At 37.2% G+C, this 14,304-nt stretch overlaps 1 protein-coding gene across 1 annotated transcript; it reads right to left on the bottom strand.

Annotated features, from left to right (window-relative positions):
* Nucleotides 1–75: 75 nt before the first annotated feature.
* Nucleotides 76–1,569, bottom strand: LOC120012814 (transcription factor MYB44-like). Its single transcript, XM_038864346.1, has one exon. It carries the CDS (start codon nucleotides 1,467–1,469, stop codon nucleotides 516–518), a length of 954 nt encoding a protein of 317 aa, XP_038720274.1. The 5' UTR covers nucleotides 1,470–1,569; the 3' UTR covers nucleotides 76–515.
* Nucleotides 1,570–14,304: the final 12,735 nt, after the last annotated feature.

The following is a 14,304-nucleotide window of genomic DNA, read 5'->3' as shown; positions in this document are numbered from 1 at the left end:
TTTTCTGTTTTCACCGCTTTAGATTTTTAAAATCTACTTACACGGAAAGAAAGGCCACGTGACCCATATTTATCGTTCATGGCTCAAAATCTCTGTGGTTTTTTTTCTTTCTTTTTTTTTTCAAATTAAGAGGCACCGACTCAAATCGCAAAGGAAAAACAAAAAGAAACAATTGGAATTTTAATCAATATTTTTGCAAACTTAGTAGCTTCATTTTCTTTCTCATAATTTTCGTCTGCCATGTCTCGACCTCTAAAACTGAATAACAAGGTCACAAAAGTCGACGTGTTCTTGTTCTTTTTCCATAGTCATGACATTTTCTGTAGATCCAAACTCAGTCCCCAGTTGGCAGGTTCTTACCTCATCTGTCCATCTCTCTGTACATGAACCCTAAATTATTCTCTAAAGCCAAAATAAACAAAGAGAGAAACAGCAGCTCAGTTTCCTCTCTTCCCCCTCTAATTCTCTCCAACTCTATCCACTTGAACTCAACTCGGTTGACTCTGACTCACTCACTACTCTATCTTGTTCATTCCAAGCCGATTCACTGCTGCATTCCTGAATCCCTCTCCAGCAGCAGCTTGCATACACATTCCACCACTCTGCTCCATCATGTAACTCCTAACCTCCTTCCTTATCATCTCCTGCATCACCGCCATAAACTCCGTACTCAACCCCGCAAACCCCGTCCCCGCCGCCGGTTGTGGTGCTGGGCATGGTTTCATCATCGTTACCAGCGGCACAGTGGTATTTGTGTTGGCCGCATGAGTTTGCGTCTGGATTGGCTCTGAAGTAGCACGATTTGAAACCTCATTTGAATCGGCGCCGGGAAGGGATAAACTGAGTGAGGTAGGTGGATCATAGTTATTAGAAGACGACGTCGTTTCCACAGGAGGTAAAATACCGCCGGTTCTTGCCACCGGCCTGTATACATAAGAAGATGACAAGACGTGAACGCTAGAATCGCTCACATCGGATCCAGATGGACTCCCAGGGTTCATATACAGACCAGTGGAGACGGGCACACCACCGGAACCTGCACTCACCGATCGCTTCAACGGCTGGCAGTTGTTCAAATAACCGTCATACCCCTCACTATTACAGTAGTCATCACCTTCCATCATCGAGCCACACTTGCGCTTTAGAGTCGAGTTCCAGTGGTTCTTGATCGCGTTATCGGTCCGTCCATTGAGAAGGCGAGCGATGGTGGCCCACTTGTTGCCGAATCGAGCGTGGGCTCGGATTATAGTCTCGTCCTCCTCCGGCGTGAAGGCCCGGTGCTCCACCTGAGGTGAGAGCTGGTTGCACCAACGCAGCCTACAAGACTTGCCAGATCGGCCGGGGATAGATTTGCTGATAAGAGACCAGTTCCTCGGGCCATGCTTCTCGACCAGCTTCTGTAACGAGTCGTCCTCCTCTGGACTCCACGGGCCCTTGATCCGATCCATTTCCTTCCTAGAAACTGCCATTAAAACAGATTTGTGAGAGATTCAGAGTATCAGACCATACGAACAGTCTTTCTGGTTTGATTTTTTTTCCCAATTTTACGAGAGAGAGAGAGAGATTTATATGAGATACGGAGAGAAGGTGAGAGATCTGTTTATAGAGGATTAGAAGGGGCAACCGATTGAGCCGGTGGAGACGTTATACCGCTTCTTCGAGGCAAGCGGTTCGAGTTGGGAAACAGCTGGCAAACGGACACGCGTCACATCTGAGTAGCATTGATTTACATAGGTCACTCTCTCTTAAAAACCTCTCTCTGCTTTGCTCTTTTAATCATTTTTTCTTTTTCAAAACCCACTCTCTCTCTCTGGAGCGTCTGTTTCACGATTTTCAAATCAAAGCCAAGTGGTGAGGAGCGGGGGGCAATGATGGTAATTTTAAATTCCAGTTTTTTTGGCTTTTTAAAAATATGAACAGTTACATTTGTTGACAGGTGAATAAATTCAACTGTTATTGAACCACAAATATTAAAGAAATAAATATCTAAGAGATAAAGATGGATAGGTGCTGTTGAGTTTGACTGGCTAGGTATGCCAGGCTGTGAAGCATTAAGTTTTGAAAAAATTTCTTAATCTAGTAAAAAAAAAAGAGGACGGCCGCACGGACTGCTGAGGTGGCACAAAACGACAAGGGTGGTCGCCGAATCGGAGGGCGAATCATTACTGCTAAACCTACCGCCGCCGCCGCCACCACCACCCCCTGCAGTACCTCCCTCACTCGCTCTCCACCTCATCAACCGACACATGTCGGTCATCCATTGGTGTTCTCGAATAACCATGCCTGTCCTCTCCTTTCCCTCATTCAGCTTTACTGGTACGGAAGCCACCCGTTCAAAGTTTTTAAATGCAATTAACAGAATTAAAAAAATCAATGTAGTAATATTTTTTGTTCAATATTAATTACTAATTGAATATTAAGAGCAAAAGAGGTGGGAATTGGGGATGAGAATGGATTTTAAGTATATGTGTGTGTACGGCGAATAATAAGTAAAGAATATATGGTAGAGAGATCCGTATCCGTTTCTGTTACTGGTACATCCAACATAATGCCTCTGCGGTTTGGTGTGAAGCTGGGACAACCGTAATTTTGCTTGGATTCTACAATAATATATGTTTTTTGTGACATCTTTCCTGCATAGTGTGCATCTTTTTTAGAGACGAAGTGTTGAAAACACCGGCTCTATTCACATTCAAGATATTCTTCATTTTGAGTTTACTAATTCTCATTCATATATTGAGCTCGCACGATTTGTGCTTTTTGTACCATCTCACTTGATGGTTACTTAAATTAAAAAAAAAAAAGGACTTCTTTGATATGGTAAAAACATTAACTTTCGTATAAACTCATATCACTTGGATTATCCAAGCGATGTGAGAGCTTATAATTCACAACAACAAGCTTGACAGCAAATCCTCAATGTAGCTAAATAGTAAATGTAAACTTTTCATTTTGATTAGTTATTGAATTTTTGGTTGCATTTTCATACAAATATATTGTTTGCTTGATCGGGATACATCAACTGAGCATTTATCAAAAGTTTTGGGTCGGCTACATGAGTTTATAAAAATACCATCAGAAATTCATCATGTGTATTTTTTTTTTCCATTCATTCATATCATGAACCTAAACTTAATTTGCAAGGAAGCATGTATAACTTGAAATATTAAAGAAAGAAAAACACTTATTTTCTACGAGGGGAAGAATAAAAGAACATTGGGAAAGGGACACACCTAGTTGTCATTTACACAGTTCTCTGCTTTTCCTTATTTTTTTCAAAAGAATTCAGCTTTTAGATGCGAAAAGATAGTTAATTAAGCTCGTCACACAGTGTTTTAGAACTTTCAATATTCTTGGTATTTAAGTACATCACATAATACTTTTCTTTTATGGATAAAGCAGAACATAAGACTTTTAAATTTATTAGGATACAATCATCAATTTTGCAATTTAAGTGCACTGAGAAGAACATTGTCCAAATCAAGTCAGCATATAAAGTCTTTTCATTAGGCCTAAGCATCATTAGATAAAACAATTTAGGAGGAATAAAGTCGCGCAGACCCAATGTATATATGAAAATCGAATAACCTAAAACCAACAATAATAATTTGTAGTGAGGGTTGGATTTTGTAGCACTTTGGTCACGACTCTTAGTCACAATTTACCTTCCATGTCCCATTCATGAATGTGTGTATAGATATACGACATGGTTTGTAAGCGAGAGAGATTTTAAAGCAACAAAAGGGAAGGTGGAGATACGTAGAATCGTATTTTGAGTAATCGTTGAAATGGGGACAGCTATTAAACGACTCACCCAGTTATCTCAGTAGTGGATGTGTCACTCTCTGGTTCAATCATCAGGTATTGTGGGCCCCCTACACGTACATCAATCAAAGGATGATATTCACTATTAGGATGACTGAGATGTTTTTTATTGGGATTCTTAACATTTTTGTAAACTTTTGGGTTGTTATCCTTTGCATGTGCTCGTGAGACCTTGTCACGTGCTCCCGCCTCTCTTGTCGGAGAGACACGCGTTCGACCTGTATCTTCTTCTGCGGCAGAATTTATATTATCTTCTACTAATTGACCGATATGACCCTCATTGTATTAACCAATCGAAGGTCATTAACGTAATTGTGGACTACTTTAGATACGGTCAAGTATACCTGGAGGGTACGGTTAGTGAATAATCACGGGTGAAGGAATGGTGTAGGAGGTTTCCTCGCACAAATATCTAGGGGCAGATTCTACAATTAAAGTATATTAGTTGGTTAGAGACTTGGTCGGTTCATCAATTTATACATAAGAAAATAATAACATATAACACAGACCACGTTGGAACCACTGCCGTCTGTATTTATCTTTGATTGCTTTTCATTATTGGATGCACTTGGCATATGTTATGCCAATGTTAGCCCTCCTCAAGACAAAACCCAAACTACAAGGAAAAATATGAATGGTGTTTTCTCCATGTAAAACGACAAGGAGATTCGGTTCATTTTACGAGTTTGTTTTTAACTCGATAAGGAAGGTTTTGAACTCGATTTTTATTGAGAATAATATCGTTGTGATCATGTGTTGAATTTAGCCTAAACTCACTTTGTTGTTAGATGATAAATTTCTATGACAATATGACATTTGAAGTTCATATTAGATGTTTTTAGGGTAAATTAATATTTTAAGATTCAAAAACATGTAAGTTGTCTCTAGAACAATTTATATCAATGTCTAATCACATACTAGTAATTAATTCTGCAACTAAAAAATTGCAGGAAGATTATGACAGGCGACAACAAAAACACATGAGGCCCAAAATTCACCGTCCAACTTGATTTGACCCTCCCTCCTAAATTATTTGTATGGACTTTATCGGCACGTGGAAAATGAGCCGATTTTATGTGTTGAATTAGAAGATGTGCCACGTCAGAATAATAAAAGATAATAGTGATAATACAAACAGCAGACAAAAAGGTCCACGGCCCAAAATGTTCGGTTTCCTTCTGACTCTGCCACGTCGTCAGATTTGTTGAAAGCGGGCCCCACGTTATTTGTCGTTGTCGTCTTACGTGGCAAGCAAACGACGCCGCATTATAAAATACAGTTATTTTGAACAATAAAAAAAGTTGCTGTCTCCTTTAGAATCGTGACGTGAATGGAGATAAGCGAAGGGAACTGGAGAGCCACGTCACTATAGGTTTGCCAGCTATAACGCATTACTCCTTTTGTGGGGATTGTTTATCCGTGTTTTTTGTTTTTTTTTTAAATTTATTTTTACTAGTGAGTTGAAGAAAACGACATCGTCTCGTCTTTTTCGGCGGGGGATTTTCGCTTCGGGATTCGTTTTCCCGCTATCTGAAACACCGTATGTGCTCATCCGATCGTACTGCTTTTGCAGTCGAGCAGATCTTAGACTATAAAGGCAGATATTTTCTAATCAGTTTCACAGAACGACGTCGCTTGATACCCTTAATGATAACATGAGCATATGATGACTTTTTGCCCACCCCAAATCAACTTAATTTGGATTTTGGAGACGGGCTGAATTTGGAGTAGAGGACAAAACACTGACAAATACATAATTCAGCCTGTCTCCACTCTCCAGATGGTTTTTTAAAAAAGTCAAGATAATATAATTTTATGTTATATTATAGGAGGTCGTATAATATAAAAACATTTTTAATTTTTTTTTTTTAATTTTATATAGAATGTTTAGGATAATATATAACGTGGAAATGACTAAAAACACATTTAGTTCTTTTTAAAAAAAATCTTACAACTTATCACTTTATATATCGAGAGAAAATGTGACTCAAGCTCTAATGCTTCGTAGTTTCGTGGCTTTTCACGTCTCTCAACGCTAGTGAATATTAGTTTAATGATTCCTCTAATATTTAGTATAAATGGGGGCAATTGAGGCATACATATTGTCTCATATCTTATGCTATCAATTTGTTACTCTAACATCAATATTAAATTATACATCGATATGTACAATGATTGAATTATATATGTAGGACCATTTTTAATAGATCAAGTTGTGCATAACTGTATAAACTAAAAAAAGGCCAGCACAAGTTGATTGGAAACGACAGTCTCTCTAACGGACTACAGCTACCACCGAAAATGAAGACAGCCAGGGATTAGGCCCATTCTTTAATTGCACACTCAACCACTCCTTTGTCTATCTTTATTGCTTCTCTACATTCTCACTTGTTTGATGCCAATCTCCTGATACCACTCAAATATATGTGCCTTTACCATCTTTGCTTCCATGGATTTGTTTAAATTGTGTTGAAATTCTTTACCCAAACACACTAATGATATTGTTTTCTTTAAATTTATCGGTTCATTATAAATACATTGATCTCACAAGGTTTTGTTCCTTATGAGCCGTTGTCAATGGTACTCAGGCCCAAAAGACTAGTTGTTAATGTGAGAGGATATGAGTTTTATAAATCACTATGCTAGGGTTATGACAGACCTGATGTGAGATTATAGTCTTGACAAATTAAAATTCAATATATGAGATTTTTTTCTTCCTGTTACAAGAGATACACAGCTCATGGTTCTCTGCTATCAAAAGTAAACGAAGATCTCATGGTCATGGTTTTTTTTGGACAATAATATTATGACAAATCAACATCTAATAATAATAAATAAAAATAACAGGTTGTAAACCATTTTGTATGATATGGATGGAGCAGTTGACGACTGAGTACACGTTGGTGTTCACTTCAATTGGTTAACTATTCGTGTATTTTTGTTCACCGTATGAGATTCGATTAGAGTACGTTGTTGTATTGTGTGAGTGTGTTGCATTTGTGTGAGTTGTATGTACCATAAAAAGAAGCCGAGGCCTGAGTTGCGAGTCATATCAATCGCAATTAAGGCATCACTGTTAAGTAACATACTTATATATTTACTTACAAATGTAGGTGACATGGACGGTCAAAAAGCATTGGACAGTTTGGTGTTTGATTATTGGCTTGGTGTGTGGTGTCTTATCCACAAACTTGAACAGTTAAAGTATGCAATTATATATCCACTAGTCGAACAAAATCTGCAATATTTTCCACGGGAGACTAATTGTGAGCTGTCAGTAATTAGCTTTCAATTTTTTCTGTTGCAGAACAATTGCCTAAGCATTTACACAAAATATATGCAATATTTTCTAAAGGAGACTAATCGGGACCTTTCTTTCAAAGTCGCGCGAAATTACTTCAAAACCAATTGATTTGGATAACGCGGAACTCCATATAAGCCACAAACTCACTATATATTGGATAATGCTTGAGACCCTTAAAAAGTAACCGTCAAAAGACTCCTATTTAATGTGGTGTGTTGGATGTGAAGTGAGCCCTACATGTGTATTTTTAATCAATGATGATTTTAATGACACATAAATTTAGGGACTTTTAGGGGTTTCTAATATTGTCCCTATATATTGCTGAATATGTGGGATTATAGTGGATAATACTCACCTAGTTCTACCTCGGAAAGGCGGGCATGTCTCAAAGAATCATTCCTTTTATACGCAAACGGAGAGTAAGGGAGGGTGAAAATCATGTAAGTCAGTTCTTCTTCCCCTATTTCCCGATTGCATATAAAAATAATAATTCTTTGAGACATGCGCAGAATCAGACTAGATTGGTATTATCAATCATAGTCTCACATCGTTCAGTGATGAAGCGAGTGTGTTACATCAATGGGGCTCCGCGTCTAGTCTCTTAACCTCACGTCACTTTGAAACAATGCGTGTTTCCCTTTCCCTACTCCCCTCTTGTCTATTAAAAAAATTTTGAGACCTATCTTTCGCTTTGAATTTGTGTCACAAAAGAATTGCCCGAGCATTTACACTACATTAATTATTTCCTTTAATCATTGATGAGACCATGAAAGTCTAGAATTTGGGCACACTAACACACATATCAAAAAATAATACATACATACATATATATTTTCAGGGGAATAAAACTTTACGATAAACAAAAACTTTACATGAAAACTCAGTGCCCATACTTATTCCTCCTGGTTGATGCCTTGATGGGATCTAGGCAACATATATTTCTTAATTCCCAAGTTGAGTTAATTAATTAGCTTTTTTTTCTTCTTTGGTGAATTGATTAGTTTTATACTTTCCGCTTGCTTTACATTTAAGTATACAATTCGCTCCTTTAGCCATTATTTTGTACAAGTGTAGCATGTGTTGATCCTAATACCTAGCTACGTATCCTCTCCTTTCTTTTCTTTTTTTCATTGTATAAAATTGTTTTTTTCTTTCATTTGAAAATGTGCTACGTATAACAATACAAATATAATTAAATCATGAACACATCTAGAGGAAAAGACGCCTTAAGAACAATAAACCCACATCATCAATATCAAAAGCAGAAGCTTTCAAGCCCCCACTTGAGTTCCACGGACTATATATATATATACATATATATATCAATGACTATTACAGTCTTGAACCAACAAAAGATGGTAGTGGATATGTCGCTACCATAAATTTAGTGCATATAGAACTAACCAAGAAACTTAGCAAGTAAAGTAAACGCTTTAATTTTTTGTTTTTATGGTAATCTAGAGACCACGCTGCCCAGAATGACTTTTGAAGAATTGAGTGGATGTAAATCTCGAACTCTTAGAACGGTCTGTACTCTATTAACAACAGGTATACTGGGCTCAAGTCTATACGGGTGAAATGGAGCTCCTAAAGTAGACTCTAGAGCCTACGAGACCAAAAAAACCCTAGGAAAATGATTCCAACTGATTCGAACTCACGAGCTTAGTAGCATGTCGAAGCTCGCAACCACCCGTCCTAAGCCCATAGCTATATAACCAACTGTATACACACTGCGTAGGTACCCACTGAATTTTAATGATTTTGTGTTCTTCAAATACAGTTGAAATCCAGATGAAGAGAACAATGATTCCCTTAGAAGCCTTGGCCAGTTTACCAATATGTCAAAAAGGGGTGGAGCCCCAATGTTCCTCTCTGGGTTATCTGGTTAGGTTATATGTCATTGTCTATCAAAGCAATTGAATGCTTAATTGGGCTAGTCATCTCCACTTGAAGCTCCCATAATAATAATAAAAAAAAAAATCCCAAAGTAGTTATATGATAAAATCATAGTAGAATCCCATATGATGCATGACAGCGTGATGAAATGACTGTTTTATTTAAATGTGTTGATTCGACACCTTCCTCTCTTGATTTTCTTGGCATGATAACAATTACGCAAACTTTGTATTTTTTGGAGCCCCCAATTGAGAGTTCTGGTTGAATTTTCCAAATATGAATCAAAATATATAGTTTCCTAATCTTTAAATACTTAACAACCCAAATAATTAAAATCCCATTTTAGGAGAAGCATAACACATTTCAAGACAATATTCTGAGCTTAAATTAGTATAAAGTCAAACCTAAACCCTTTTATGAATGCATATTTTCAAAATTATGATGAATATGACCCACTCATATTACCAAATTTAAAGCACACGCTTTTGTGTGTATGTATATAAGACATGAATGTCACTAGCATTGATTGCATGAATAAAGACATAGAGTTGTGAGATTCCAAAATTCCCTTCCCTTCTCCATTCTTCATGAGTGATTTTCTCGGCAGCCAAACAAGAAAATTGGAAGCTAGCTAGCAATTGGAGAAAGCTCTAGCTGCCTAAGAGTAGTATATACCTAACATTATTAATGGTTTCAAAGTTTTTTCTCCATGCTTCGTTGTTCGATAATTTAGGGCCTATCTGCTATAATAGCTAGGGTAGTTCCTCCTTGTTTGTTTGTGGAAGGTATTGAGACTTTTATAATTATTGTACCTTTTTTTCAACATAATTTTGTAGTTTAATGGATAATATTGTCTATTTGTTTCAAGAATTATATTAAAATGATGTAAATGGAACCCACTTAAATTGACTCAGTCTGAGTTTGGAGATGGCAAAGAGATCTGTCTCTGGTGGCCAGCCAGTAGACCCAGTTGACCCCGCAACTTGATTTTGACTCTTCAGCATTGAAGTAATTTCGCAGAATAAAAGCAAGAGCTATAGAAACAGAATGCGAAGTCTTGTTATTGTACACAAAAGGAATATGCTTTCTTAAATTTTCTAGGTTCTACTGTGCACAATTTAACTCAGGCAAGTGGATGTGTTTTTTTTTATTAATGCTATTATCCACTCTAAGGTACCTTTATGTGTATTTCACCCTCTCCTCAAGGTTTTATTTCAAGAAAATATACGGTCTCCCCCACTTGAACCGATGACCTCGTGGAGGTAGGATGTGAGTACTCAAGTTACCATCTAGTTTAGTTAGTTAGTTGGGAAAGTGATTAAAGAAGTTATGAGTTCGAGTGGGGGAAGTAGGATAATTTCTTGGAATAAAATCGTGAGGTGAGGGTACGAATGTCAGTTGAGGTACCACAGTGCGAACAATACATTGGATGCAAAAACGCATCCACATTGTTTATGGTTTAGGGTTTTGAAACAAATTAATGTACACAATCTTATTTGCATTACAAAAAACAATATCATAGTTTGAATTTGTAAGTCCTATTGTACATTGTTTTGTATCTATTGTAGTTCGTTAATGTCAAGTTATTAGGGGCAGAGCAACAAAAAAATCAAGATAACAAGTCCCAGTTATGATTTCTGAAAGACCCCCCACCAATTCAAAAAAGTGAAAAGGGGTGGTACTTCTGCAGCTGCAGCCTGTGTTTTTCTGAAGTATACCTAATGTCGTAAAAGTTGGTTGAAATTTCTAGCCCAAATACATTGAAAATATTGTTAGCTCTACGTAACGGGTCTGCATAAATTTGTTCTTTTGAGCCCTCGTCGATGATTCTTAGGTTTAGAAAACGCATTTTACATATGAAAGGAGCTGAGTTTTGCTTATAAACCACTTGCATGAGTTATGGCGGACCGATATGGTGTTTTAATCTTGACAAATTTGTAATATAACCTATGGAAGCAAACTCAATATAATACAACTTGATTCAGAGTGGAACATGATAAATTAAGAGATTGAAATTTGAGAGAGAACAGGGAACATAATATAAGGCTCATCTTTATTACTGAATAATAATTGTGGTTTGCAATCATATGAAAGAGTTGTTAAGCACTACTAATCAGCTTTTCATTAAACAAAACTAATAATAAAAACTAACTAATTAAAAATAAAGCAGTTAGTGACAAAAGCAATAATGCACCAAACACTTTGCAGGGAGAAGCTAACTGGCTGGACTAATGTTTGTGAGCATAGTGCGAGTCCTTTGTTCTAATAGATAGCGACAATAATTCATTAAAGTAAGGACGAGGCATTGCGATTTGTTGCGAGCCCAATATAACAGAGAGAAGCCATTGCATGCCCTCGCAACTTGGGGGCCAGTTAGAATCAAGTTGGGACAGCGTTAGAGCTGTCACCTGCTTTGAAACACTGTGCTAGCAAACGTGCACGTTTCTTGAGCATATATACGCTAAAGTTTCAAAAACTTCTCAAGCTTGTCACTTGGGCTTTACTCTTTCTTTTTTTTTAACAAGGAACTCATCCAAGATATAGCTATGTTGAATCCCGCCCTCAATTATAATTCCGTCACTTGGGTTTTATGACATTGGGCTTCAAGGTCCATAACTCGGATAGTTTTTCTTATTTCAGCTTATGAAAGTGGGCTGCAAGGTCCATATCTCGTGTAGCGGCACTCTTTGCCAATCAAGCCTTAAGAATAATTTGGAACGATTTTCTTTTTACTATAGATGTGGTATTTTGAAAGCCCATAACGTTAAGATGGTTTACGAATTGAAAAACGGCCCAACAACTAAGGGATCAAGAAATCTAGAGGTGCAAGCCCGTCAGCCCATTTTGAACTTGGTTTTGTAAAGCCCTAGTTTCTTGGATTTGTGCAGCTCTAGTCAAACATAGGGTGTAAGTAAACCCAAATCCTTAATCCGATCTAACCCATGAAAAACCAACAATAAAAGGGATTGAGTTGGGTCAAAAAACTTCACCTTACATAGTAAAAGGCTTGCGCGAGGGTTAAGCATAAACCCCATAGACCCTTTTATACCCCTAGTCAAACGTGGTACCAAAAAAGTGATGACATGCACGTGCAAGCATGTGAGCAACCCAGGCCTCACACCTACCAAGGACTGAAATTAGGGATTTTTTTTACGCGTAGTTTGTTTCATGTGAACGTCATTCTATGATGTAAAGCAAATCAGACTTTCAAGAATCGTCGGACTCATCACAGGTGTTTGTTAATCTGACATACCAAAATCATTCGAAATGCCTACTCATAGTCCGTAGAAAGAAAAAGAAAGAAGATTTGAGATTCATGATGGCAACAACTTGATTGTTTATGCTGATGTTCCGAATCCCTATTTAAGGACAGAAGTGAAGACAAAACCCCCCAGACTCTGTGACTTGGTGTCCACGACGTCTGACTCCTCTGACTCCATTAATCGAAGCTCAACTGCTGCAAGAGTCGAGTTCCGATGTTGGTATATATCTGTTCCCCATTAATTGGTGATAAAGCATGCACGTGCAATTACAGATGAGTGGATAAGCTTTTTGTGACGAGACTCAACTGTCTTTTTTTGCATGAAATATAATGGGCTGATAAAGTTTGTTTACCCCCACAATGCACATAGACTACAGTAAGGATTCCCGCAAGCCTGTCTCCAATGCTTAGAGGGATTAGTAATGAAGCATCTCATAAATATTTACCTTGTTTAGCACTGTTAAAATACATTCCACCTGAAAATGTCAAACCCTATAATCCCACAGGAATGTGCTAAAGATCTCACATCGTAAAGATATGAGGATTAATAATTGTTTATAAGAATAAGTCTACCTTTAAACAATTGATTAGGGATTTTCTCAAGTTTGATGAGTTGGGCTTAGCCCATTTATTGGGTTTAGAAGGAACAAACTTGTGAGGATAATCTAATATATTCACCTCAAAGCTGACAATATGATTATTGTTTGAGATATGGATTTTCTAACAGGATGACTTCTAAGTAAAAAAGCCTACACCCTCTCATATCAAGAAAGCGTCATACAGGCTACAGCCAACAAAAAAAAAACAAAGCAGAGTCTTTGCAAGGAGCCAGAAAAAGGCTAATGCTTTACATTAGAGCCTCTCCTTTTTCACTTAATTTGTAAAAAAAAAAAGTAAAAGCAGCTTCTTGTCATAATTATTATAAGTATTAGAAAGTGAAACTTTCCTAGTCTTGGTTAATTTAATCTTGTCAAGTGAATGGTCCACCAAAACATCAAAGCGGAGCACCAGATGTTTCTTGGTTAATTAGTGTAAAGCTGCCACAACCAATTTTATAAAAGAAAAAGAAGAGGCGATGATGGGTGTGAAGTAATATGCTTTCCCATGTGTGTAACGTATGGATCTTGAAAAAGTATGGAATAGTACTAATGGCTGTCCAATATCAATGCAAAACAAAACAAAACCACAGCCGCTGGTTTTCATGGGACTCATCCAATCATCAAGAATCTCAAGAGAACAGATTTAGTGGTGAGTCTCATCTTGTCCACCATCAAATTATGGACAACCCTGACATGAATAATAGGTAGGTTTTGTAACTTAGCTAAACACATCTATCTTAAGTATGAAACTATTATTAGATGATTTCATAAATATGGCATGGCCATAGTACCTTCTTCATTTGCGTCAATCGCTTTATTGAAATAATAAAAACATTGACAATTATGACACTTTTTGCTGCATATGGACATTTTGAATTCTGCAAATTCAATAATGTTCTTTTTAACCGAGAATAACGATGTACAATGTTACTCTTTGGATATCTGATACGTGTCTAAACACGGATCGTCGGGCTCGAGTGCACATAAATTTTTCACTTGATGACATAGTAAGTAAGACCAAAGCCCCACACGTGATCATAAGGATATTTTTCTCAATGATAATCGAATTCAGAACCTCCTTAATCCATACAATTTATCTCCAGAGAGATTCTCCAGTGGAGCATTGAATAAATAATGAGAATTTACACAAATACAATAAAGATGACAATATCATTGAGGCTCTGGGGACCCCTTACAATAATTCATCCTCCACCGACGCTAGCTGATTTTCTCCTTTGTGTTGCACTGTACTTCTTTTGACAATCTGCTCAAGTACCTGACTATATTGCCAAACAATATTCTGCATGCTCCACCACATTTTACAATGATAGAGAGAGATTGTTATTGCAAGTAAGTTTATCCTTCATTATCATGGATTTAATTTACATTTGTTCTTTAGGTGTGCATGAGTATTTGAC

This window comes from Tripterygium wilfordii, chromosome 13, assembly GCF_013401445.1.
Source record: "Tripterygium wilfordii isolate XIE 37 chromosome 13, ASM1340144v1, whole genome shotgun sequence".
Taxonomy (NCBI): Eukaryota; Viridiplantae; Streptophyta; class Magnoliopsida; order Celastrales; family Celastraceae; genus Tripterygium; species Tripterygium wilfordii.
Note: the sequence above shows the minus strand (reverse complement) of the source record. Positions and strands in the feature narration are given on the sequence as shown.